At 43.8% G+C, this 28000-nt stretch overlaps 2 protein-coding genes and 1 pseudogene across 9 annotated transcripts in view; 1 reads left to right on the top strand and 2 right to left on the bottom strand.

Moving 5' to 3' along the window:
- Nucleotides 1-23928, top strand: LOC118402104 (uncharacterized). Its single transcript, XM_035800015.2, has 9 exons — nucleotides 1-81; nucleotides 420-554; nucleotides 5750-5916; nucleotides 15031-15171; nucleotides 15324-15431; nucleotides 16108-16162; nucleotides 19383-19449; nucleotides 20838-20949; nucleotides 22352-23928. Exons 2-9 carry the CDS (start codon nucleotides 432-434, stop codon nucleotides 23004-23006), a joined length of 1428 nt encoding a protein of 475 aa, XP_035655908.1. The 5' UTR covers nucleotides 1-81; nucleotides 420-431; the 3' UTR covers nucleotides 23007-23928.
- The window catches only part of LOC127911033 (general transcription factor II-I repeat domain-containing protein 2-like), a 236247-nt pseudogene continuing 224420 nt past the window's right edge, over nucleotides 16174-28000 (bottom strand).
- The window catches only part of LOC118402105 (sodium- and chloride-dependent glycine transporter 1-like), an 85135-nt gene continuing 80759 nt past the window's right edge, over nucleotides 23625-28000 (bottom strand). For all 8 annotated transcript variants that reach the window (XM_052476966.1, XM_052476971.1, XM_052476969.1 and 5 more), the window contains one exon: nucleotides 23625-27986. In XM_052476966.1, the coding sequence (XP_052332926.1) occupies nucleotides 27765-27986 (222 nt within the window). In that variant the 3' untranslated portion in view covers nucleotides 23625-27764. The remainder of the gene's footprint in view (nucleotides 27987-28000) is intronic.

Here is a 28000-nt window from a genome sequence, read left to right as displayed (position 1 = left end):
GACGAGGTAGAGGGAGAGTGATCTCGCGATATTTCTGCCTTGGAGACAAGAACGCATACACTGGAAACAGAAAGCAACAAGGTAAGTTTACTATGTTTTATTTAGTAGCATGTTAGTTCCTCTGAACAGTTGTAAAATGTAGGATTTAAGCACAAAAGTAACGTGCATTAAATAACTAAGTGAATGGTTTTACTGAGACACTGGACGTTCTTGTAAATGCCCTTATTCTAGACAAACTAGCTAGCTGACATTACCCAATTCCGGTTAACGTTAGCTACCGATGCCAGGCAATTGAGGCAACCAACCCACGCTAGCATCCTTCTTGAAAACCGACTAGGACGCAAAATACTTATAGCCCAGACATACAGTATTTCACTGACAACTTAATTATTCCCTCTGTTATACCTTTCAACTTCTAGATAAAGTTCCTCATGGAAGAAACCGAATCAGTGTGGAATATTATCGTGGAGCATGTCCCAGAGTCAGAGCTCTCAGAGATCCGGGTCCTTCTTGGAGATGCTCTGATTGACATATACACAGAGATGTATTCAGAGGTAAGGACAAACACATCTCTGTAGTGATTGATAACTGAGCATGAGCATTTTTCCAAACATCTGAACATCTGAACATCATTCCAGGCAAATCACGAGAAGGCATTTGTAGTCTTTGAAGTAGCTCGAATTTAGCTGCATTACATGAGTGAGGCTATACATACACCTATGTAAGACTATATCCTCAGATTGTTCCAAAACAACACACTCATTGTGGCCCTTGAGACTATCTTTAGGCCTACGCACTGCTTGTTCTGGAGCCAACTACTCCTTCTGGAGATGGTATTATGTAGCCTACAACATCTCAAAACAGGGACAGGAAAGCTGTCAGCCAAAAATGCTACACATATTTTTCATAATATTATACCAGACTGGCTTGGAAATTTACAACTCCATTAAAAATGCAGGAATAACTTAAAATGGATTGGATAATGTTGAGTTCATATTCAAAAAGGGAAAAGAAATACGTTTGAAACCACACATTTCCTGTCTAGGTCATCATACAGTTATGTTCTGATAGGGGCAATGGTTTTAATATCCATACTAGCTCAATTAGTTCCATATTAGTTCAATAGTGTAATTACATTCAAACTACACAGGCCAAATTGCTAATAGAAGGAGACCCCTGGAATAGAGTGAATAGAGCATGCATATGACACAGGCCCTCAAATTAGCTAAGCAAGTCAGGGGACCAATAAAGGGGTTGAGAGGGCTACCCCTGTCTTGTTGCAAAGACCATTAAGGGAAAGGTAGTACAAATGAATGCCTTCAACTGAAATGTGTCTTCGGCATTTAACCCAACCTCTGAATCAGAGAGGTGTCTTCGGCGTCTTCGGCGACCGGGGAACCGTGGGTTAACTGCCTTGCTCTGGCAGAATGTCCGATTTTTATCTTGTCAGCTCAGGGATACAATCCAGCAACCTTTCGGTTACTGGCCCAACACCCTAACCACTAGGCTACCTGCATTATGATCATATACCGAGTCATACTGTTTTTATACAGTATACATTCCATGGCATAGATGACATGACCAGGTGAATCCAGGTGAAAGCTATTGTCCCTTATTGGTGTAACTTGTTAAAACCACTTCAATCAGTGTAGATGAAGGGGAAGAGAGGTTAACGAAGGATTTTTAAGTCTTGAGACAATTAAGAAATTGATTGTGTATGTGTGCCATTCAGAAGGGGAATGGGCAAGACAGAAGATTTAAGATGCCTTTGAACGGGGTAGTAGATGCCAGGCACAGCAGTTTGAGTGTATCAAGAACTGCAACGCTGCTGGGTTTTTCATGCTCAACAGTTTCCTGTGTGTATCAAGAATGGTGCACCACTCAATGGACATCCAGCCAACTTGACACAACTGTGGGAAGCATTGGAGTCAACATGGGCCAGCATCCCTGCGGAATGCTTTCGACACCTTGTAGTCCATGCCCTGACAAATTTATGCTGTTCTGAGGACAAAAGGGAGTGCAACTTAATATTAAGAAGGTGTTCTTAATGTTTTGGACATTAGGTTCAAGACTCTAGATATCCAGGAAGGAATATTTCTAGTAAGTATTAGAAGGTAGCCCTATTCACACAACAAGGCTTACATTTCCCTCATTCATTTTGTTTAGCTTTCTGCCCTGTAGTAAATGAATGCTTTCCCTCAGCATTAGATCTCTAGATGAGAATCATAGTAATACTACCCAGACTGGCCTTCTCTCCATCAAGGTCACCATTGTTTGAAGCTGTTCAGAGAAAAATAGCCAGCTCCTTTCAAGTTTAACACAGGATATGACACAAGACATGTTTTCTTGGATCTCTGCCAAACCATGTGGGTTTGAGCTATCATGTTCTCTAGACATTTGTAATGCCCGTGTCACTGGGTATGGTTAAGGTACCGTCAATGTTTGGTTTCTTAATGGATAGCATGAAAAAGCAATAATTATTTTTTTAATAAAGAAAAAAACATACTTAGCCTATTTCAATTGTTTATCACATTCAACCTCTTCAATCTACATGTTGAAGTGAAGTTAACAACATGTCAATAACCCAGTTCCTCCCCCATTTCCTCTGATGGGTTTCACTTGGAGATTTACACAGCAAGGAGCAGCTTGTTACTGTTGTTAGCATCCTGGGGGCTCACACCATAAACACCTAAGTGGAGAATGGCTGGCTGGGGAATTACAGGAAGCAGTGTCGCTGCCTGGCCGGAATTCAGCTAGACATAGGGGTAGTGTATGTGCAAAACACTGGGATCGACCGTGTTTAAAGTTCTCCTCTGGACAGCAGTGGGCTTTGAAGTTGTCCTCTCCATGGAGAATAGGAAGTGAAGGTCAGGGACCAAGTGTAGAAAACGTTAAGACTCCAGACTCTTCTTTACCAGCGCTGTTGTTTCTACCACAGGCCAGACTATTTGCTTCACTTTTTCTCTTTCTGTCTGGCTTAGAGTTGCAATGGGAGGGTATATTACTGGAAACTATCAATGTTTACCAGTAAACTGCCAGTAAACTTTTTCAAGGACATCTAGTGGCCCTTTTGGGTTCTTCAGATTATCACAGGTGTCTAGAATTATCTCTGGCCCTCTGTGTGGCCTTAGCAGATGTAAAATATATAATTAAATAAGATAATTTTAGAATGACAAAGCTGTAAAACATTCTGAATATAAACCATTAACTTAGTGAATTGGTGTTTATTATGAGGGTTTCAGCATGAAATATATATATACAGTGGGGCAAAAAAGTATTTAGTCAGCCACCAATTGTGCAAGTTCTCCCACTTAAAAATACGAGAGGCCTGTAATTTTCATCATAGGTACACTTCAACTATGACAGACAAAAGGAGAAAAAAAATCCAGAAAATCACATTGTAGGATTTTTAATGAATTTATTTGCAAATTATGGTGGAAAATAAGTATTTGTTCAATAACAAAAGTTTATCTCAATACTTTGTTATATACCCTTTGTTGGCAATGACAGAGGTCAAACGTCTTCTGTAAGTCTTCACAAGGTTTTAACACACTGTTGCTGGTATTTTGGCCCATTCCTCCATGCAGATCTCCTCTAGAGCAGTGATGTTTTGGGGCTGTTGCTGGGCAACACGGACTTTCAACTCCCTCCAAAGATTTTCTATGGGGTTGAGATCTGGAGACCGGCTAGGCCACTCCAGGACCTTGAAATGCTTCTTACGAAGCCACTCTTTTGTTGCCCGGGCGGTGTGTTTGGGATCATTGTGATGCTGAAAGACCCAGCCATTTTTCATCTTCAATGCCCTTGCTGATGGTAGGCTTTGTTACTTTGGTCCCAGCTCTCTGCAGGTCATTCACTAGGTCCCCCCGTGTGGTTCTGGGATTTTTACTCACCGTTCTTGTGATAATTTTGACCCCACAGGGTGAGATCTTGCGTGGAGCCCCAGATCGAGGGAGATTATCAGTGGTCTTGTATGTCTTCCATTTCCTAATAATTGCTCCTACAGTTGATTTCTTCAAACCAAGCTAGTCAGTCTTCCCAGCCTGGTGCAGGTCTAGAATTTTGTTTCTGGTGTCCTTTGACAGCTCTTTGGTCTTGGCCATAGTGGAGTTTGGAGTGTGACTGTTTGAGGTTGTGGACAGGTGTCTTTTATACTGATAACAAGTTCGAACAGGTGCTATTAATACAGGTAACGAGTGGAGGACAGAGGAGCCTCTTAAAGAAGAAGTTACAGGTCTGTGAGAGCCAGAAATCTTGCTTGTTTGTAGGTGACCAAATACTTATTTTCCACCATAATTTGCAAATAAATAAATAAAAAATCCTACAATGTGATTTTCTGGATTTCTTTCCCCTCATTTTGTCTGGCATAGTTGAAGTGTACCTATGGTGAAAATTACAGGCCTCTCTCATCTTTTTAAGTGGGAGAACTTGCACAATTGGTGGCTGACTAAATACTTTTTTGCCCCACTGTATACATTTTTTTCACACTTTTATTTTACATTGCCAATATGTATTTGTTGTTAAACTATTGACAGTTGTGAACATAGTCAATAGTTGGAACAGTTGCAGTTGATTAAAAATAATGCCATCATTGATTCGATTATTTTTTCATTAATTAGTGTAATGAACACAATGGGAGACAGAGAGCTGGTTTCAAGGGCAGGGCGCAGCAGGTGTTTATTGCAAAGGACCACAGGAGGAGGCAGGTAGCTGGGTCCAGTGGCAGGCGGAAGGTTGTACACAGGGGGTCTAAAAAGGCAACAGTACAGGCAGGGAAAAGGCTAGTAACATAGTCAGGGAGATCAGGCAATAGGTTGATAACAGGAAATCCGATAAAGTACAGTCAGGGAATAGGCAAAAGGCATCGTTAGTTTTTGCCTGCCTCACTATCATACACGGGAGGATTAAATTACGGGAAAACCAGCGCTTCGACTAGAAGTGTGTCACAAAACAAACAATCTCTCACAATGATGGGGGGGCAAAGAACTGAACTAAATAGTGTGTGATAATTACATACAGGTGTGTGAACAGGTGATCAGAATTAAGGTGATTGGGATCTGGAGAGTGAGCTGCGTTCAGGGGATCTGCGTGTTTGAGAGTGTGAGTTGGAAGCAGATGTTACAATTAGGCTATTTCCTGTTGAACCATATGGTCTATCTACTAGAAGCTCATGGACAATATGGATACAGATTAAAAAAATGTGTACTGTATGTATGTATGTATGTATGTATGTATGTATGTATGTATGTATGTATGTATGTATGTATGTATGTATGTATGTGAATATATTAAAGTTATTCAAGTATAAATTACCATTGCCATAATTACAAAAATGTCTGAAGTTTCTGGTAACTTTAGTAAATTACTGGTATCTTTGCAACCCTAGTCTGGCTACAGTTTTACTACACTTTATATTTTTCCAGCAGTAGCCACTTTAATAGCTTTTTCCCTGAAGGAAGTGTTTTTAAAGAATAGGGTTTAAACTTGTTGGGGGAAACCAGCCAACTGAAAACACATGCAGTAGTTTTATGCCCAACAGTGGTCAGGGAACAGAACTAAATAGAACACCTCCATTATAGGATGTCTATGGGCCAGGGTCTCAATTGAATATCATGTACATTTCGCAGGCCTTTCTGATACTGTATCTCATAATTCATAATGACTCATCGCTCTTTATTGTAAGCCTAAAGTTACACAGTGTTGTCTCCTGATGTCCTATCCCGTGTCTCCCCATGTTTCCTACTGCCAGGTCACTATGTGGCAGCAGATTTGGCGGACGTTGCGCCTTAAACAGGGTAACACGCCGAAGGCCCCTCGCTGCCCCCTGGCGGACCCCCCTGCTATCAAGGAGCTGCTGAAAGCTGAGATCCAACTGCTGCTGGCCACCGTGAGAGAGAGAGCAGCCCAGGAGGGCAGGTGAGGAGAAGACTCCTGTGTGATTTAAAAAAAGACTCATTGCATCCCAAATGGCACCCTATTCCCTATATACTGCACAAGTAGTGCACTATGTAGGGAATTGGGTGGCATTTGGGACAATACCCATTACTATGCATTTATAATGCAGTTTCTTAAGTCCTAAGTAACAACAACATGTTTATGGCCTATTAATCATTGTTGCCAACTTGTTTGAATATCAGCACAAGAAGCCCTGGAAGAAAATACTATTATAACGCTTTGGGCATTCCTTCCCCTTCCTTTTATTGTTTTCTCTTCATGTTGGAATTGATAAAACATTCAGTAAATTGTCTTACACCAACACTTCTTATATCACGATGTTTGATTAGCCTAGTACTTTAATTTTTGTGATAAAAATATGTTAACATTTTCATTCACCAGACAGAGGACCAAGGAGAACGTGACGTTGTTGGGATGAATGTCTGGATCTCGTTTCCCAGGCCATGCTTCTTCTCCCTGTCTTTCTCTCCCTTCCTGTCTCCCTGCCGGTCTTTTTTAGTTCCAGGTGATAAATGTTCAGACCCCATTAGAACCATTGAGACTTTTATTTCCACTGGAAAAGGGTTGGGTCTAGTAAATAGAACAAAGTATAGGGAATACCTAATCAGTTGCACAACTGAATGTATTCAAATGAAATGTGTCTTCCGCATTCAACCCTGAATCAGAGCGGTGCGGGGGGCAGTCTTAATCAACGTCCACGTCATTGACGCCCGGGAAGCTGTTGTTGGGGGTTAACTGCCTAGCTCAAGGGCAGAACGCCAGATTCTTTCCATCTTGGGGATTTGAACCAGCAACCTTTCGGTTACTGGCCTTATGCTCTTAACCGCTAGGCTGCCTGCCGCCCCACTAGAAGATAGTAGAAGATAATGTCACAAGATGTCTGCAAATCTCCTACATTTAAGTACTGTTCTATACTGTGTAGCCTAAAGGAACAAGCCTCCCAGATTTGATTGGACTTTGGATGCCAAATGTGAGCCCCTATTTTTATACCTCCCACCCAATAATAGTCCTGCACCCGGATGAGCCCGTTTTGTTGCACCCGGATGAGCCTGTTTTGTGCAACAAAAAGCAGTAATTTACAGGTACCTATGTGAAGGAAGGCCTTTCCATCTCTCAGCAACCGGTAGGAAGCTCTGAAGAATGTAGCTCTGCTTCAACTCTTCCCGTATAATTAGAATTGTGTGACTTTTTGGGGGGTAAAATCAAACAATTACTAAAGATTGTTTCCAATTTATGTGATGCACCAGTTCAGTATTTTGGCAGTGGCTATCTCACAAAAAACGAATTCATAGCTGTATTGTAACATAAAATCAGACCGCCTTATCTTCAACATCAGATTTAGCTGAGACTATGAGACTATTCAAGGTTATTCTATGAATGTGTATCCTATTTATAGTTATAGAACCAAATCCAACCATTGAGGGATTATTTCACTTAAAACAAACCCCGGTGGCACTTCCAGTCCTGTGTACAGATCAACGAGGTGAAGACTTTGGGTATCAGTGCCATGTTAACCCTGCTGCCACGTTATGCTTTTGAACATCTGCCCAGTTCCAACCACCCTGCTGCCTGCCGGTTGGTCCGGTTGGTCTCTGCCTCTGCCCTGTGTTTGTGGTTGTGTCCCAAATCAAATCAAATTTTATTTGTCACATACACATGGTTAGCTGATGTTAATGTGAGTGTAGCGAAATGCTTGTGCTTCTAGTTCCGACAATGCAGTAATAACCAACAAGTAATCTAACTAACAATTCCAAAACTACTACCTTATAGACACAAGTGTAAGGGGATAAAGAATATGTACATAAAGATATATGAGTGAGTGATGGTACAGAGCGGCATAGGCAAAATACAGTAGATGGTATTGAGTGCAGTATATACATATGAGATGAGTATGTAAACAAAGTGGCATAGTTAAAGTGGCTAGTGATACATGTATTACATAAAGATGCAGTAGATGATATAAAGTACAGTATATACGTATACATATGAGATGAATAATGTAGGGTATGTAAACATTATATTAGGTAGCATTGTTTAAAGTGGCCAGTGATATATTTGACATAATTTCCCATCAATTCCCATTATTAAAGTGGCTGGAGTTGAGTCAGTGTGTTGGCAGCAGCCACTCAATGTTAGTGGTGGCTGTTTAACAGTCTGATGGCCTTGAGATAAAAGTTGTTTTTCAGTCTCTCGGTCCCAGCTTTGATGCACCTGTACTGACATCGCCTTCTGGATGATAACGGGATGAACAGGCAGTGGCTCAGGTGGTTGTTGTCCTTGGTGATCTTTATGGCCTTCCTGTGACATCGGGTGGTGTATGGTGGAAGCCTATACCCTACATAGTCTAGGGCTCTGGTCAAGAGTAGTGCACTATGGCTGTGTTTACACAGGCAGCCTAATTCTGATCTTTTTTTTCACTCACTTTTTCACTCTGAAAAATATTTGATGTGAAAAGATCTGATGTGATTGGTCAAAAGACTAATTAGTGGAACAAATATCAATTGGGCTGCCTGTGGTATGCCTTGTCAGTTGGGAGTAGGGTGCCATTTGGGATGCTGCCTGTGTGTATATCCCCCATGATCCCCTGTCTTTGATTAACTAATTAAGACGTCACTGTAAATCAGCCGAACTCCTTTCAGGACAAAACTGCTGGATTATTTCCCTTTAATATTGCTCCAGGTTTGGGCGTTTCTCTTTTTCTTTGCCAAATTCTTCCTACCCAAAGGAAACTGTTGAGTTGACTCAATACCCTGCAGCCTAGGTCTTTTTAATGAACAAGGGTATCTCAGTAGAGCAGCTAGAATGAATCTTTCTTTGAAAGTGAACTGATTTAATGGACCTGGTTGGCAACTGTTTGGACCACCTCTCCCCATGTGTGGTCGTCCCTCCATGCCATTGTCTTTGTGATTTTGTGGTTGGCGTTCTCAGTGCAGCTGCACCAGTTCCATTATGGAGAAAGAGAGGGGGTATGCTGAATTCCCATTGATTAAAGACCCTACTCTGAATAAATAGGCTTCAAATGGTGGTTTGATTTCTGAAAGCGGGCCCAAGGAGGTCCTAAATTCTCCGAACGGAACTAGCATAACAATTGGAGCTGGGAAGATGGTTAAAAGTAGTTGTGTGTGTGGTGTAATGTATTTTACAGCAGTAGATTATCAATCTTCCAGGATGGATGGGGATTTGAACAGTCTTTCTTTGTGTATTGTTAACATGGTGTGGTTTTTGATGTCGTGGCGGGCATCTATGCCATATTTGTTAACTGAGATTAGGACTCCTTCTCTCCCGGGGATTAAGGTACTTAGTGATCTATACTACACTGCCTCACAATGTAGCCTTTGTTCCTGTCATTACAGCTATACCGGGTAGCTCCACAAGCAGCATGTCACTGGAATGGGACCGTTACATCTACTCACTCCCCCCCTCCACACACTCTTGATTTATTCACCACACACCACATAACCGCAGCTGCAAACAACACCGATACAAAGTCACAAGCACAAATATTTATAACTTCTGATTGGTCCCCCCTTCTGAGTCTAGGATAAATAATCAATCTCTGTTGCTGGGCAGGGGGTGTTATCATCCCAGCTTGAGTCTGGAACCTTGGTACTCATCCACGCCTCTCACAGGACTTCTTATCAGACAGGAGAGGCCTTGAGTAAGGGAGTCCACATTCTTGCAGTCTACCACAGTCCACTAGATAATTATTCTTCTCATACACAAAGAGCATAAACCTAACAATACTTTCAATCCCTAATAATATGTATAAACTGTAGATTCATATTAAGAGCATATACAGTAATGGTAAAGAACAGTGAAGATATTAGACAGTGTTATAGAATAGTAATTACAAAAAACTTTGCTCCTATTCAACCCTTATAGAATAATTATTGGCCTCAGAGACAGGCCCTCTTTGTACTTTCTCTCTGCCCAAATACAATGCACATGTTCCATCTAACCCATAACACAATAATACATCTACTAGGCTAATTATACAATTATAAACAGATCAAAACTGGCTCAAGTCCGTAGCCAACACTATGCTACGGCATTGTTACTTGGTTTGGTAACCTGACAGTGCAGCTCAAAGCCTAAATCTTGAGACTGACCAAGACAGCAGGGAAGATTACAGGTATGACACTTCCCCCCAGGAGACCATCCTCAGACAGGCCATTAAGGTCATATTGGACCCCACACATGCACTGAACGTAGAGGACAATACATTATTATCATATATTAAAACAGGCCGTGGTCTAGAATGTTGGCTTTGACCAAAAGGATAGGGTGTATTTTGTAAGCTTCTTAGGGGGGTAGCAGACTAGCTGCCTGTTTTCCACTTCGATTGAGCTGTATTTCTCCATAATGTGATTTCAAAAAGGGGGGTTGGGCATGCTTGGCCAGCATCTGCAACAGCCTTTTTTCTGGAGATCAAAAGCGTTTCAGCAGGTGCAGGTAAATGGTAGTGTCCACTCCACTCTGTGGCAGCCTCCTGATTTTAAATCCCTCAGCGTAGTAACACAACATCCCCACTTTGACGCAGCTGGGTGTTCTCAACCATAATCCAACAGACCTCGTTCCATGGCTGGTGACTCTTGGAAGCAGGACTGCTGCTGCTCTCTCTTGCGCTCTCTCTCCTCTCCATCGCTCTCTCTCCGTTCCATCGCTCTCTCTCCTCTCCATCGCTCTCTCTCCTCTCCATCGCTCTCTCTCCTCTCCATCGCTCTCTCTCCTCTCCATCGCTCTCTCCTCTCCATCGCTCTCTCTCCTCTCCATCGCTCTCTCTCCTCTCCATCGCTCTCTCTCCTCTCCATCGCTCTCTCTACTCTCCATCGCTCTCTCTCCTCTCCATCGCTCTCTCTCCTCTCCATCGCTCTCTCTCCATCGCTCTCTCTCCATTGCTCGCTCCTCTCTCCATTGCTCTCTCTCCTCTCCATCGCTCTCTCTCCTCTCCATCGCTCTCTTTCCTCTCCATCGCTCTCTCCTCTCCATTGCTCTCTCTCCTCTCCATCGCTCTCTCTCCTCTCCATCGCTCTCTCTCCATCGCTCTCTCTCCATCGCTCTCTCTCCATTGCTCTCTCTCCTCTCCATCTCTCTCTCTCCTCTCCATCGCTCTCTCTCCTCTCCATCGCTCTCTCTCCTCTCCATCGCTCTCTCTCCTCTCCATCGCTCTCTCCTCTCCATCGCTCTCTCCTCTCCATCGCTCTCTCCATCGCTCTCTCTCCATCGCTCTCTCCTCTCCATCGCTCTCTCCTCTCCATCGCTCTCTCCTCTCCATCGCTCTCTCTCCTCTCCATCGCTCTCTCTCCTCTCCATCTCTCTCCTCTCCATCGCTCTCTCCTCTCCATCGCTCTCTCCTCTCAATAGCTCTCTCCTCTCCATCGCTCTTTCCTCTCCATTGCTCTCTTTCCTCTCCATCGCTCTCTCTCCATCGCTCTCTCTCCATCGCTCTCTCTCCATCGCTCTCTCTCCATCACTCTCTCTCCTCTCCATCGCTCTCTCTCCATAGCGCTCTCTCTCCATAGCGCTCTCTCCTCTCCATTGCGCTCTCCATAGCTCTCTCTCCTCTCCATTGCGCTCTCCATCGCTCTCTCTCCTCTCCATCGCTCTCTCCTCTCCATCGCTCTCTCCTCTCCATCGTTCTCTCCTCTCCATCGCTCTCTCTCCTCTCCATCGCTCTCTCTCCTCTCCATCGCTCTCTCTCCTCTCCATCGCTCTCTCTCCTCTCCATCGCTCTCTCTCCTCTCCATCGCTCTCTCTCCATCTCTCTCCTCTCCATCGCTCTCTCCTCTCCATCGCTCTCTCCTCTCCATCGCTCTCTCTCCTCTCCATCGCTCTCTCTCCTCTCCATCGCTCTCTCTCCTCTCCATCGCTCTCTCTCCTCTCCATCGCTCTCTCCTCTCAATAGCTCTCTCCTCTCCATCGCTCTCTCCTCTCCATCGCTCTTTCCTCTCCATTGCTCTCTTTCCTCTCCATCACTCTCTCTCCATCGCTCTCTCTCCATCGCTCTCTCTCCATCGCTCTCTCTCCATCGCTCTCTCTCCATCACTCTCTCTCCTCTCCATCGCTCTCTCTCCATAGCGCTCTCTCTCCATAGCGCTCTCTCCTCTCCATTGCGCTCTCCATCGCTCTCTCTCCTCTCCATCGCTCTCTCTCCATCGCTCTCTCTCCTCTCCATTGCTCTCTCTCCATTGCTCTCTCACCATCACTCTCTCTCTCCATCGCTCTCTCCTCTCCATCGCTCTCTCTCCTCTCCATCGCTCTCTCCTCTCCATCGCTCTCTCCTCTCCATTGCTCTCTCTCCATTGCTCTCTCACCATCACTCTCTCTCCATCGCTCTCTCCTCTCCATCGCTCTCTCCTCTCCATCGCTCTCTCTCCTCTCCATCGCTCTCTCTCCTCTCCATCCCTCTCTCTCCTCTCCATCGCTCTCTCTCCTCTCCATCGCTCTCTCTCCTCTCCATCGCTCTCTCTCCTCTCTATCTCTCTCCTCTCTATCGCTCTCTCGCCATCGCTCTCTCTCCTCTCCATCGCTCTCTCTCCTCTCCATCGCTCTCTCTCCTCTCCATCGCTCTCTCTCCTCTCCATTGCTCTCTCCTCTCCATCGCTCTCTCTCCTCTCCATTGCTCTCTCCTCTCCATCGCTCTCTCTCCTCTCCATCGCTCTCTCTCCATCGCTCTCTCTCCATTGCTCTCTCTCCATCTCTCTCCTCTCCATCTCTCTCCTCTCCATCGCTCTCTCCTCTCCATCGCTCTCTCCTCTCCATCGCTCTCTCCTCTCCATCGCTCTCTCTCCTCTCCATCGCTCTCTCTCCTCTCCATCGCTCTCTCTCCTGTCCATCGCTCTCTCTCCTCTCCATCTCTCTCCTTTCCATCTCTCTCCTCTCCATCTCTCTCCTCTCCATCGCTCTCTCTCCATCGCTCTCTCTCCATCGCTCTCTCTCCATCGCTCTCTCTCCATCGCTCTCTCTCCATCGCTCTCTCTCCATCGCTCTCTCCTCTCCATCGCTCTCTCCTCTCCATCGCTCTCTCTCCTCTCCATCGCTCTCTCTCCTCTCCATCGCTCTCTCTCCTGTCCATCGCTCTCTCTCCTCTCCATCTCTCTCCTTTCCATCTCTCTCCTCTCCATCTCTCTCCTCTCCATCGCTCTCTCTCCTCTCCATCGCTCTCTCTCCATCGCTCTCTCTCCATCGCTCTCTCTCCATCGCTCTCTCTCCATCGCCCTCTCTCCATCGCCCTCTCTCCATCGCTCTCTCTCCATCGCTCTCTCTCCATCGCTCTCTCCTCTCCATCGCTCTCTCCTCTCCATCGCTCTCTCTCCTGTCCATCGCTCTCTCTCCTGTCCATCTCTCTCCTCTCCATCTCTCTCCTTTCCATCTCTCTCCTCTCCATCGCTCTCTCTCCTCTCCATCGCTCTCTCTCCATCGCTCTCTCTCCATCGCTCTCTCTCCATCGCTCTCTCTCCATCGCTCTCTCTCCATCGCTCTCTCTCCATCGCTCTCTCTCCATCGCTCTCTCCTCTCCATCGCTCTCTCCTCTCCATCGCTCTCTCCTCTCCATCGCTCTCTCTCCATCGCTCTCTCTCCATCGCTCTCTCTCCATCGCTCTCTCTCCATCGCTCTCTCTCCATCGCTCTCTCTCCATCGCTCTCTCTCCATCGCTCTCTCTCCATCGCTCTCTCTCCATAGCGCTCTCTCTCCATAGCGCTCTCTCCTCTCCATCGCGCTCTCTCCTCTCCATCGCGCTCTCTCCTCTCCATTGCGCTCTCTCCATCGCTCTCTCTCCTCTCCATCTATCTCCTCTCCATCTCTCTCCTCTCCATCGCTCTCTCTCCATCGCTCTCTCTCCTCTCCATTGCTCTCTCTCCATCGCTCTCTCTCCTCTCCATTGCTCTCTTTCCTCTCCATCGCTCTCTCTCCATCGCTCTCTCCATCACTCTCTCTCCATCGCTCTCTCTCCATCGCTCTCTCCTCTCCATCGCTCTCTCCTCTCCATCGCTCTCTCCTCTCCATCGCTCTCTCCTCTCCATCGCTCTCTCTCCATCGCTCTCTCTCCTCTCCATTGCTCTCTTCCTCTCCATCGCTCTCTCTCCATCGCTCTCTCCATCGCTCTCTCTCCTCTCCATCTCTCTCTCCATCGCTCTCTCTCCATCGCTCTCTCTCCATAGCGCTCTCTCCTCTCCATCGCGCTCTCTCCTCTCCATCGCGCTCTCTCCTCTCCATTGCGCTCTCTCCATTGCGCTCTCTCCATCGCTCTCTCTCCATCGCTCTCTCTCCATCGCTCTCTCTCCATCGCTCTCTCTCCTCTCCATTGCTCTCTCTCCATTGCTCTCTCTCCTCTCCATTGCTCTCTCTCCATCGCTCTCTCTCCATCGCTCTCTCTCCATCGCTCTCTCTCCATCGCTCTCTCTCCATCGCTCTCTCTCCATTGCTCTCTCTCCATCGCTCTCTCTCCTCTCCATTGCTCTCTTTCCTCTCCATCGCTCTCTCTCCATCGCTCTCTCATCACTCTCTCTCCATCGCTCTCTCTCCATCGCTCTCTCTCCATCGCTCTCTCTCCATCGCTCTCTCTCCATCGCTCTCTCTCCATAGCGCTCTCTCTCCATAGCGCTCTCTCTCCATAGCGCTCTCTCCTCTCCATCGCGCTCTCTCCTCTCCATCGCGCTCTCTCCTCTCCATTGCGCTCTCTCCATCGCTCTCTCTCCTCTCCATTGCTCTCTCTCCATTGCTCTCTCTCCTCTCCATTGCTCTCTCTCCATCGCTCTCTCTCCTCTCCATTGCTCTCTCTCCATTGCTCTCTCACCATCACTCTCTCTCCATCGCTCTCTCTCTTCTCCATCGCTCTCTCTCCTCTCCATCGCTCTCTCTCCTCTCCATCGCTCTCTCTCCTCTCCATCGCTCTCTCTCCTCTCCATCGCTCTCTCTCCTCTCTCTCTTTCTGCGTCACTGCTTTAATCTTTTCAGCATGGGAGTCATGAAGATGCATGAAGATTAGGACGGGGGATTTGTCATATTATCCCTTCCTGTCTGACTCCTTCACAGTATGTTGGGGGTTATTTGTATGTATCTATTTAATTTCAGGGATGCAGACGCAGACTTGTTCCGGTACAGTCCTAGTGTGGTGAATTATGCCTTGGGTGTCCCGAGCAACCGTTGCGACACTGTGAATAGTAGGCCTACCTCTAGTGGAATACAGTTCAGCCAGAGTCAACATGTTGGAAGGTTAGTCTAACTGTTAAGAGTTAGAAACATTCCCACACTCTAATACAAATGTTACAACACAAGAGGAAAGCGTGCAGCTGAAAATACACATGGTGTATTTCTTGTTATCTGTCATATGGATAGACCTTAGACATGCGTTTCTGGTTCCACAGGTCCTGTTCACAGAGCTCAGTCACTTCTACTACCAACCAAGGTGACATTGATGCCATGAGACACATGCTGAACATCACCCACATAGACGACATTGTGGCCCACCTCAAGTAAGTGACTAATTTCATCAGAGCAACTGTTTAAAAAAAAATCAAAGTAGAGATTTGTAGGCAATAATCCCTATAAAATGCAACCCATTTGAAATTAGTATTGTGATAGATAGTAGTAGTTTTAGTACAGTATGTCTGGCATCAATGGAGGGGAGCTGGGGGAGATGAGGAGGGGTGAAGGGTAGGGGACAACCTGCCCTCTCCTCTCTCCATCCCCCCACAGAACAAAAGCCCCCATTGTAAGAAAGTGAATACCAGATCTTAGCATGCAGAAGATTCCTTTGCTTCTAAAAAATAAAGAAGTGCATCAAGTCTACAATAGTTAGATAACTGAGAAAGAGAAATATGCCACTGCTCCCTGAACACCATAAGAAAAGTCTAAAAGTGGATATGGATGTAGTGGTCCCTTTGTGGACTCAGTCTCTGCTTTTGGCTGTCTGTTTAGGATTCAAGGTTGTATTCTGTGAAAACAGGCGGCCGGGTTCCTGGAAAGCTGCCCCTTGATTGCATGCTAAGTTAGAATACATACATTTGAATTAGTATTTGTTTAACGCTTTTCACTTTTCTTTAGTTTATTCGTTTTAATTAAATGTCTATCAATTCAAATGTTCAAACAGTCATTAAATGCTATGGTTTTAGAATTTGACGAACAGTTGTGTCCTCTCCTCACTACCAGATCAGTCCTGTCAGAAGAATGCAATGTGCTGAAAAGCCAAGTTCAGTTTCTACAGGTAAGATTCGGTTTGATTCCAGTCAATACCAGATAGTTATTTTGGAAAATAACACTTTTTTTTGTTCCAATTTAAATATAGCCTGTGCTCTGAGAAAATGTTCTGCGTGTGCAGTAGTCTGTTGCACTGAGATACAGGGTCTGCTGTACCACGGGTCTGAGCTATAGCCAAGGCCATGAAAATGAGATAGCCAGACGATGATATGTATTTGTATTTATTATGGATCCCCATTAGCTGCTGCTAAGACAGCAGCTACTCTTCCTCGAGTCCAGCAAAATTAAGGCAGTTTATACAATGTTAAAAACATTACAGTACATTCACAACAGATTTTACAACAGATTCTTAAAATATATATATATATACATATATATATATATATATATATATACACTACAGTTCAAAAGTTTGCGGTCACCTAGAAACGTCCTTGTTTTTTAAATAAAAGCACCTTTTTTTGTCCATTAAAATAACATCAAATTGATCAGAAATACAGTGTAGACATTGTTAATGTTGTAAATGACTATTGTAGCTGGAAACGGCAGATTTTTTATGGAATATCTAGAGCCCTATTATCAGCAACCATCAGTCCTGTGTTCAAATCCAAATCAAATGTTATTTGTCACATACACATGCTTAGCAGATGTTAATGCAAGTGTAGCGAAATGCTTGTTGTGCTTCTAGTTCCGACAATGCAGTAATAACCAACAAGTAATCTAACTAACAATTCCAAAACTACTGTCTAATACACACAAGTGTAAGGGGATAAAGAATATGTACATAAAGATATATAAATGAGTGATGGTACAGAGCGGCATAGGCAAGATACAGTAGATGGTATCGAGTACAGTATATACATATGAGATGAGTATGTAAACAAAGTGGCATAGTTAAAGTGGCTAGTGATACATGTATTACATAAAGATGCAGGAGATGATAGAGTACAGTATATACGCATACATATGAGATTAATAATGTAGGGTATGTAAACATTATATTAGGTAGCATTGTTTAAAGTGGCCAGTGATATATTTGACATAATTTCCCATCAATTTCCATTATTAAAGTGGCTGGAGTTGAGTCAGTGTGTTGGCAGCAGCCACTCAATGTTAGTGGTGGCTGTTTAACAGTCTGATGGCCTTGAGATAGAAGCTGTGTTTCAGTCTCTCGGTCCCAGCTTTGATGCACCTGTACTGACCTTGCCTTCTGGATGATAGCGGGGTGAACAGGCAGTGGCTTGGGTGGTTGTTGTCCTTGATGATCTTTATGACCTTCCTGTAACATTGGGTGGTGTAGGTGTCCTGGAGGGCAGGTAGTTTGCCCCCGGTGATGCGTTGTGCAGACCTCACTACCCTCTGGAGAGCCTTACGGTTGCCGTACCAGGCGGTGATACAGCCCGCCAGGATGCTCTCGATTGTACATCTGTAGAAGTTTGTGAGTGCTTTTGGTGACAAGCCGAATTTCTTCAGCCTCCTGAGGTTGAAGAGGCGCCTGCTGCGCCTTCTTCGCGATGCTGTCTGTGTGGGTGGACCAATTCAGTTTGTCTGTGATGTGTATGCCGAGGAACTTAGAACTCGCTCCCCTCTCCACTACTGTTCCATCGATGTGGATAGGGGGGTGTTCCCTCTGCTGTTTCCTGAAGTCCACAATCATCTCCTTAGTTTTGTTGACGTTGAGTGTGAGGTTATTTTCCTGACACCACACTCCGAGGGCCCTCACCTCCTCCCTGTAGGCCGCCTCGTCGTTGTTGGTAATCAAGCCTACCACTGTTGTGTTCCAATGAGACATTGTGTTAATAGCTAATCCAAGTTTATACTTTTAAAAGGCTAATTGATCATTAGAAAACCCTTTTGGAATTATGTTAGCACAGCTGAAAACTGTTGTTCTGATTAAAGAAGCAATAAAACTGGCCTTCAGACTAGTTGAGTATCTGGAGCATCAGCGTTTGTGGGTTCGATTACAGGCTCAAAATGACTTTCTTCTGAAACGCATCAGTCTATTCTATCCGTGTTCTGAGAAATGAAGGCTATTCCATGCATGAAATTGCCAAGAAACTGAAGAACAACGCAAACTGGCCCTAACCAGAATAGAATGAGGAGTGGGAGGCCCTGGTGCACAACTGAGCAAGAGGACAAGTACATTAGAGTGTCTAGTTTGAGAAACAGACGCCTCACAAGTCCTCAACTGGCAGCTTCATTAAATAGTACCCGCAAAACACCAATCTCAACGTCAACAGTGAAGAGGCGACTCCAGAAATGAGTTGCAAAGAAAAAGCCATATCTCAGACTGGCCAATAGGAAGAAAATCTTAAGATGGGCAAAAGAACACAGACACTGACAGAGAAATATTAGAAAAAAGTGTTATGGACAGACGAATCTAAGTATGAGGTGTTCATATCACAAAGAAGAACATTTGTGAGATGCATAAAAAATGAAAAGATGCTGGAGGAATGCTTTACGCCATCTGGCAAGCATGGTGGAGGCAATGCGATAGTCTGAGGGTGATTTGGTGGTGGTAAAGAGGGAGATGTGTACAGTGTAAAAGGGATCTTGAATAAGGAAGGATATCACTCCATTTTGCAACGCCATGCGTGCCATTTTGGAGTTTACTGCCAGTCTGGTATTCCATCTCCCTTGGCAGCAGCCTGAGCCAGGGTATAGTCTAACCACCCTCCTCTCAGACCTCACATCTAAAATGACTAGCCTCCTCTGTAACTAGATCCCTCTCTTCTTCTGTTTGTTTACATTTCAAAAACCAAGACGATCAGCTAGGCACTCGACAAGCCTCCGCTAGCTAGACAGTGGGAGGTGAGGATGACGGATAGCTCCATGATACGTCAGTGGCACACAGTGAGACTTCGCATAAATACCTCAAAGCAAAAAGCATGGCTGGTGGTGGGGCTCCTATAGCTATTACCATTCATTACCAGTAGTATTGTAAAATGAGGACAGATATGACCTGGCTGCCAGCAGAGTAAAGACCCTGTTGGTTGGAACTGTGGTTGATGCACTGAGTCTGGATATAGATGTTGAAAGAGAGACCAAATCCTTATGGAACGAACACTGCTGCTGCTGAATCGTTTAGTGGCTTGTTCTGCATGTAACACCCCTCTCCATCCAGCTTCCTTATTTCTCATTTGTTATATTATTACAGCTTAACGGTAGCTGGCTCCGGTAGTTCACCTGTTCTCTGGTGTCTTGTCTGTGGGATTTGTTCCTTGCAGGAGAGTGTGGAACAGGAGCACCAGACACAGCATGATGTCACTGAGGCTCCAGAGCCCACTGTAACAGGTGAGTGAAACACTTACAGTGCAGTTATATAGTATTTGGATCGAACAATTCTTGTAACTTTACCAACATTCTCAGGTTTTAACAGAAATCCTATTTGGAATATTCCTTCCAAATCCAGCAATTTTCCAACCTGGATTCCCCCCCCCCAAAAAAAATGTGAGGAAAGTTACTGTAATTTTGCAACCCTAACAGTAATACACTATCCTGGTTGACATAACAGATCTATATTGGGCCAGCTGAACACCAGAACCCAGAGTTAATAGAGATGACTGGGCTCAGATCTATAATAGTATCACGAGTTCTTCTGTAACATGTGAACTACACTGTCCTGACAATGACTGTCGGTCCCTTTTGAGGTATACATTAGTGTCCTAAGTCTTTTGACATGCAATGCACACTTCCTAAAAACCACCAAAAACACAGTTGCTTTTCTTTATTGATGTATTGACCTGACATAAATGACAGAGTCCTGAAAGTTCTGCTGTATCTCGAAGTCATTTAGATAAATTGAGCCTTACTACCATCTAGTGGTTTATTGTTGCAAAATGCTTATTTTTTACATTTTGTAATTTCAAATAACCAACAGAAGCCAATGTTGTCAAGCTCTAATCTGCAACAAATATTGAAAAACATTGCAACTTGAGTAAGTAGAAACAGTTAATGAAACTCCAGAAACACATCATCAGGTGAAAAAGGTAATGGTCAATAGACTGTTAATTGAACTCAGTCAACAGGTATTACCTCTCCCCTCTCAATGTCCTGTTATCTGGGGCTTTGTGTCCTGGCGCTAATTTCAAACAGGCCGACCTGGCTTTCAGTCTTCTCACCATTTCCAATCGGATTGTGTGGTGTTATTGAACTTGTCAATCCCATGGCATTGTTTCTCTGTCTAGTTGATTTGATCCAGAGTTGAGCCTTGCTGTTTTCTTCTCTGTTGCAGAGTAGAATGAATCCCTGGGAAGGTGTCTTTCTGACCGACATCATTTGTAGCTTAATTAATGTGCTTTAAATTGAGGCCTGTCACTGTATACATCACAATGCCACCCTATTCCCCATGTAGTGCACTACTTTGGCCTCTAGTCAAAAGTAGTGCACTTAAAAGGGAATAGAGTGCAGCTTGGGACGCCACCACAGTCACCAAGCCACAGCAGAGAAGAGCAGCCGTCTATAGGGGTAATCTGAACTCCTCATCCTAGAAAAACTGCTCCACCACACCAGTCATTTATTTCCTTTTTTGCTAAGGGCCCCTGTGTTGGTGGTGGCTGTATGTCTTTCTGCCATTGGAAGTGTGGGTTGGAACCTGGCCCTGCCTGCCTGCCTGCCTGCTCTAGAATTGTGTTGTAGAAATGTGTGTGAGTGATTTTCTCCTGGTGTGGGTTGATTTGCAGAGCTTAAGAAGGAGAGGAGAGCCATCCAGATGGATATGAAAAGGCAGAGCCTCAGCCTCACCCACTGTCCCTCCTCCTCCCCTGTGGAAACAAGCCTGCAGATCAGATCCAGGTTGGCCTCTAGTCTGCCTATGCTCTCCTTTCTAACAAAAACAAAATAACTATTTTACCACTTTCTGTTCTGTGGATTTACAGGCATTTCTTTGTCTGAAGGTTTACATGTGTACTTCCTAGACAAGAACAGTTCCTATTTGGTGAAAGGATCTGAAAGGATCATACTGCAGGGGCTCTATTCAATGACTTAGAATATGTGGACAACTACAAATACCTAGGTGTCTGGCTAGACTGTAAACTCTCCTTCCAGACTCATATTAAGCATCTCCAATCCAAAATTAAATCTAGAATCGGCTTCCTATTTCGCAACAAAGCCTCCTTCACTCACACTGCCAAACATACCCTTGTAAAACTGATTATCTTACCGATCCTTGACTTCGGCGATGTCATTTACAAAATAGCCTCCAACACTCTACTCAGCAAACTGGATGCAGTCTATCACAGTGCCATCTGTTTTGTCACCAAAGCCCCATATACCACCCACCACTGCGACCTGTATGCTCTCGTCAGCTGTCCCTCGCTTCATACTCGTCGCCAGACCCACTGGCTCCAGGTTATCTACAAGTCTCTTCTAGGTAAAGCTCCACCTTATCGCAGCTCACTGGTCACCATAACAACACCCACCAGTAGCATGCGCTCCAGCAGGTATATTTCACTGGTCATCCCCAAAGCCAACACCTCTTTGGCCGCCTTTCCTTCCAGTTCTCTGCTGCCAAAGACTGGAACGAATTGCAAAAATCGCTGAAGTTGGAGACTTATATCTCCCTCACTAACTTTAAACATCAACTATCTGAGCAGCTTACCGATCACTGCACCTGTACACAGCCCATCTGTACATAGCCCATTCATACAACCAACTACCTACCTCATCCCCATATTGTTTTTATTTTATTTTTTTGCTCTTTTGCACACCAGTATTTCTACTTGCACATCTATCAATCCAGTGTTAATTTGCAAAATTGTAATTACTTCACCACTATGGCCTATTTATTGCCTTACCTCCTTACTTCGTTTGCACACACTGTATACAGATTTTTCTATTGTGTTGTTGACTGTACATTTGTTTATGTGTAACTCTGTGTTGTTGTTTTTTGTTGCACTGCTTTGCTTTAACTTGGCCAGGTCACAGTTTTAAATGAGAACTTGTTCTCAACTGGCCTACCTGGTTAAATAAAGGTTAAATAAAAAATGTAATTATTGAGGAAGTACAGCACTAGAGTGTGATTGAAATTTAAAGGCAATGTTCCCGCATTAGTAGACTGCATTGATGGTAAACACTTCATGTGGTCTCAATCGGATGTTACCTTCACATTTTTATTGCGCAATCTGTAACACTTCAGATATACAGATTGAATAGAGCCCGACTTTGAAGGTTTTAATGGTGTTGTTGATCTTCTCAGGTCGACAGGATGGACAGGTTTTCCTGCAGATGAGACACAGAGACACTTGATCCCTGTGGTGGCCACCAGACCCCATCCTCCTCATACCAAGCCACCTCTAGTAACATCTCTAGTAAGGAGTACTCCTCCATTAGACAGGATGAGAGGCCAGCCACGTAGCTCACCCAACACCAGAGAACCCAGCCCTCTCCAACCGTCTAAATATGAACAGCTAAGGACTTACAGCCAGAGCTCTGAGGCTTCCCACACCTGCAACAGAGGACCCACCACCACCACCACCCAAGACAGGGACAGCTACCTACCACCCCTGGTCCTCTCTGCCAGTACAGTAACCAGCCTTGAACCCTACCTTAATCCCCCCGCAGAAGAGAGAATAAAGGGCAGAACTTGCAGGCGTAGTGGTCAGACTGTGACTGAGGGAGCTCAAAGACATGATGACTCAATGAACAGCTGGCCCTCTTTATCCTCTGGTGGACACTGTCCTCTAGGCTCCTCCTCACAGCCTCCTGGGAGCAAAGGGAGCTGTGAGCAGATGAGCCCCGTAAGGATGTTCCACCCTGCTCCCCCCACCATGCAGAGACCAGCCAGTAGAGGGCAGAGTGTGGCCAGGCACATGTGTCTGCCACAGCGGGACAGCCTGGTCAGCTCCTTGTGAACTGAACTCTTTACTACAGAAGAAGATACACAGGCAGCCCAATTCAGATAGTTTTTTTTGACCAGTCAGATCTGATGTGATTGGTCAAAAGACTGATTTAGTGGGAAACGTATCATTATTGTGCTGCTTGTATAAAGGCAACCTCTGATACTGTAATAATGTTCTAGCTGCAGGCTGGTCAGTGTATGTCACTCCTAAAATGAGATATCCTCACAAACATGTATCGTATCACAGGTCAATAGTACTCATACTTGTGAAAGGGATGTCGTAATCTCTTTAATATACAGAATGAGTGCTGGCATTGGCTTGTCTTCCACAATGAGACAACAGGCACAGGGATGTTATATGGTGATTTTCAAGAGACTGGTAGAAGACCTGAAAGAGAACAAGACTATGGTTGAATGCTTTTGAAATGATTAAATATTTGATCTATATATTCAACCATTTAATGACTGCATTTTGAATAAATATGAATGTATTTGGATAAATGTTCATATGTCTCTAATACATGTTTTATTACGGTTCTGCTTTCTCCAATCTAACGAAAGTGATTACCTGTTCAGAAAGAGAAAACACTGCATGCTGTGTAATCTAGATGGGACATAAACCACACTTGAGTGATCTTTAAAATAGATTTTATTTACCATTTGTAATTGAACAGTTTACGATATACAGCTGACATGACTAAGACAATTCAATGGATTTTGGCCCCAAGGTACAAGAGACATGGTTAGATATATATGATAAAGTACCAGTACTGTGTTCATTTCATTTGTGCTTTATTCTCCCTTATGATAGAATTTACATTGGCATAAATCATGTCTACTCTGCTGACAGTGACAACAGTTTACTCAGACCGTTGTAAAGCCTTATTTCAAAACGGAAGTTTGTATTATTAGATATGTTAAAAACACATGACTTGATTTAAAGTGCTGAAACAACTTGTAAAAAATTCAGACATCTCTGTGATTGTAGTGAATCACAGAGCAGATAAATCCGTTTTAGTACAGTAAAAGCCTACTATGTGTTTTCAGAATTGCTAACATGTATTCATTTCTTACATTCCATATATAGCAGACTTTTACTACAGTGATTTCAATATGAGTTGATGAACAATTTGTTTCTATTACAATGTCACAAATATATGAATATTCATTCAATGTGTCCTTTTACACTACCTGCTTAGGTTGATCATTATAATGGAAGGGTCTCACCAAATGATAAAATGCCAAGCTAATGAAATAATAATCCCAAAAAGGAAGAATAAGAAACAAAATCACCCTTTCCTACATAGTTCCCCAATACATTGATATTTTGATCTTATGTCATATATTGCATTTACAATGTTATCTAGTCTTTTATTCAGATCCCCATTAGCTGAAGCAGCAGCTACTCTTCCTGGGGCCCGAGCAATGTTGCTGATTATGCTGTTTGATTTGATTATTTTATTCATAATGCTCGTAAACTACTCCTCCACCAAATGGAAAAGCCCAGACTGTTTACACAAAAAATGTACAGCAGTCGCTATATTGTAAACAGATGTGACTGCAGTACAGTACCACAGTGTTCACTTAATACTGTTGGCATTATTGCTATGTAAAATAGATGAACACTTCTTATGTACCGTCTCCAACAGTCATGTAGCTGCAGACATGTACCTCCAACAGAACATACTGGTAAATGCATTCCTTTTGAATTTCAAGTTTCAACCCAAGCTTTTGTTCGGCAATACTTTTGATATCAGCTGGCTTTTAGAACAAGATAAAGGTAGTGTCACTGAACATGGATGATAAATTGTGTCGATAAAATACATGTTTTTTTTTTTGTACAAAAAAAGGTCTCTTAAATAGGTAGTTTGTTTTGTTAGATGTAAAAATGGATTGTTACTGATTGATTAGAATTACATGACATCAATACTGACACTATCGTGGTCTAAACATAGTAGTTATCAGTAGGGTATCCACTACACATAAATACATATTACACTAAACACTGGCTAATTATACTATAAGAAAATCAAAATACACCCAAATAAAAACACACAAACACCAGTCCTCTGATAGAGGAAGAATTCTGGGGATAGCAGAGACCAAAGGGTTGTAATAGCATGGTGGTTATCCTAACTTACTACTATTATAAAGAAGAGGACTACAAGTCAACAGTTCAACAAGAAGAAGAAATAAAAGTCCTAGAGGACTCCCTAGCCTCAGCCGGCATGGCGAGAATAATTCTGTTATCAAACGAAGTCACCAGGGTCATTATATACTAACCCACTTTAGCTCATTTACACCTGCTGTCAACTTCTTATTACCAAAATGATATGTATCCATAGTGTTTTTAACTTTTCAAGACACACACATCAGTTAAAAGCAACATCATTATTAATATCCTGTGCTATCGTCATTCCAGGAACACTACTACTCTGCTTTATAACAGATTCAGTAGTGTGGCTGTACTGTGCTTCTGTCATCATCATAGAAGAACACACTAGTCTTGTCTCCATCTGAAGTAAACCTTGAGTCTGTTGGGCTGCATCTAACCTACTGGTGTGCTTGTTTTTTTGTTTAAATAACCAACAACTTTGGGTAGGTCCCAAATGGATCCCTATTCCCCATTACATAGGCAATGAGATGCCATGTGGGACAAAATAACCACTACCTACTCCCCTGAGTGTCAGACATGCCTCCTGTTGGACTGCAAGGTTTCGTTTCTATTTTGGACAAAGTCTGGATAGCTAATTGTCATGACACTTTTAACACAGTGAAACTGAAGTAAAATGGAAGGAGAACAACTCATAGTCATATGACAGCAGAAACTAGATTTGTGCAGTCAGATAAAGATGTTGAACATTATATACAGTGACGTACGTACTGGTTAAAGAAGAAATACAAAATCTGTAGTTTCACCAAGATACGATGCTCTAGCTCTTTAGCAGCTGCATTGCCAGACTACCTCTCTCCATCAGTGTAGGCCAGGCAAGGACCCAGTGGATTTACAATGTTACCACAGACTGGTCGATGCCTCACTGCAACACAGAGTAACAGAGCGGAGACAAATGCCTCAAATTAGATGGAGAGATGGGACTTCTTGACAATTGCCAATTCCAGCAACTTGTGAGAGCACTACTCCCACCCTAAACACAACCACAACAGCATCCTTTCACAAAGTGACTGAAATACATGTCCCTCCCACTCCAACCCCATAAAATAAAACAATTACCAGTAAAAAATCAAGTCATGGATGAGGAATGGTAAACATTACTGTTATTTCTTAAGATACTGTTGCTTCTTACAACATCAACATGTTTTCCTTATAATTATTTACTATGTTAATTTACAATAATAAAAGATAAAAATAAGACAATTCTATAGAGAGAACGATACTATACAACTACATAGAAACTACATAATTCAGTAAAGATGACTGAAGTTTTTTTTCATTCTCCTGGAGACAAGCTCCATTACCAGGCTAACCAATGGCCTCTCTCCTTCCTGTTTCCACATCCAGTCACACCATTACTTGGCTCAGAGCTTTAAAACGCTTGTAAATACATTTATTTTCCTCTGCAAAGACACCTGCTGATGCAAGTCTCTCAGTTTTGAAAAAGTTAACAAAAGACACATACTCCAGCTATGTCACCGAGATATTAAAGTTCATGCATGTTCAACATGTTTTTTGGTAACATGCCTGGTTGGGGCAAATCCTACTTGTGAGTAACAGAGGCTATGACGCAACACCACTGTGTACTCCCTCCTCGATATGCTAGCTGCTTCGGTCCTCAATCAAATGCTCCCTTCGCAAGTGAGATGCCACATTTCGAGATGCATTTCCCGCGGAAATGATTGGAAGACTAAAAGAGAGATGGCACTTTATTGTACTGAGTTGCATCCATCCACCCATTTGTTTTTGTGTGTGAACATGTTATGGTTGTCTTTATCTTAGCTCCCTCTCTAATGTAAAGCCTAACATAAACATAGAAACATTTACTCAGGTATTGAACGTGTTCAGTAAGTAGTAAATTGTTTTGGGACCCTGAGAATGGGCATTGGGAAGTCATGTGCTTCAGTCAGGGTAGCTGTTCAGAAAGCTGGAGACCAACATGTTCTGTGTGTGTGGGGGGGTTGGTGCTGTAATGCATGTTAGTTGTTTACATCATTGGAAGTACAAGGGCTTAACTGTATAGTTAGTCAAATGAAATATGTGTCAGATGAGTAGCTAAAAAGCCATTGGCTTACTCCAATTTGAGTTGTTCTGGGTAACCCTAAAGCAGCATACGTAACAGTCTGAGTAGTGGACACTATATTGTATCAGAGGGTACTGAGAGTCAAAAGCTATACCGTAGATAAAACAGCAGAAGGGAAAGATCAGTCCCTAGAGTGGTTCCATTCAGATGTCTACAGCACTGACCCAAAGAACACCTGGCCTCCAGCTTTAAAACCCCCAGCACTGCCACTTGAAAAGTTGCCAATTCCGCTGGATATCTTTACAGATGAAGGAGAAAAATGTTGTCCCTCCCCTATTGTGCCATGTATTCACAGTGTGTACACACACCTGCATAATATGAAGAAGAGAAAAAAAATGCATAATTAAATTGTCGAAACAAGAGGTGAAATTCTTTTGGATGACGGCCAATTTCTCTAGAGGTTAGAAATAATAAGCCCTTACAATATGTAAAGGTCTCCAGTGAGTGGGCTCTCCCCCACGTTGCTGTGGGAAAGGGTGGTTGGGTGGGGACTGGCACTAGCCCAGTGGGGGCCTCTATGCGCTGGGGGTAGTGTTGTGTGCTGTTGAGCCGTTGCTGCCCTGGATGGTGAGGCTGATCTCATCCCTCTTCTCATCCTCCTCCTTCTCCTTCAGCTCCTGTTTCAGGGGACGCACCTCCACCTCTCCCTCTGAGCCTGGGGTGGCGTAGAGGCCTATCCGATGCTCACTCAGGGCCGGGCCCCACTTCACGTCTGGCTTGCACGAATTCTTCAACCGCTGTAAGGGGTGGA

Source organism: Oncorhynchus keta, chromosome 23 (genome assembly GCF_023373465.1).
Source record: "Oncorhynchus keta strain PuntledgeMale-10-30-2019 chromosome 23, Oket_V2, whole genome shotgun sequence".
NCBI classification, from domain to species: domain Eukaryota; kingdom Metazoa; phylum Chordata; class Actinopteri; order Salmoniformes; family Salmonidae; genus Oncorhynchus; species Oncorhynchus keta.
Note: the sequence above shows the minus strand (reverse complement) of the source record. Positions and strands in the feature narration are given on the sequence as shown.

What these genes read in the sequence shown, in the direction of transcription:
- LOC118402104 (XM_035800015.2), top strand. Translation starts at nt 432, where the DNA reads ATGGAAGAAACCGAATCAGTGTGGAATATTATCGTGGAGCATGTCCCA. An exon ending in AGAGCAGCCCAGGAGGGCAG is followed by an intron (nt 5,917 to 15,030) that starts GTGAGGAGAAGA and finishes ATTTAATTTCAG; the next exon opens with GGATGCAGACGCAGACTTGT. An exon ending in TCCAGAGCCCACTGTAACAG is followed by an intron (nt 19,450 to 20,837) that starts GTGAGTGAAACA and finishes GTTGATTTGCAG; the next exon opens with AGCTTAAGAAGGAGAGGAGA.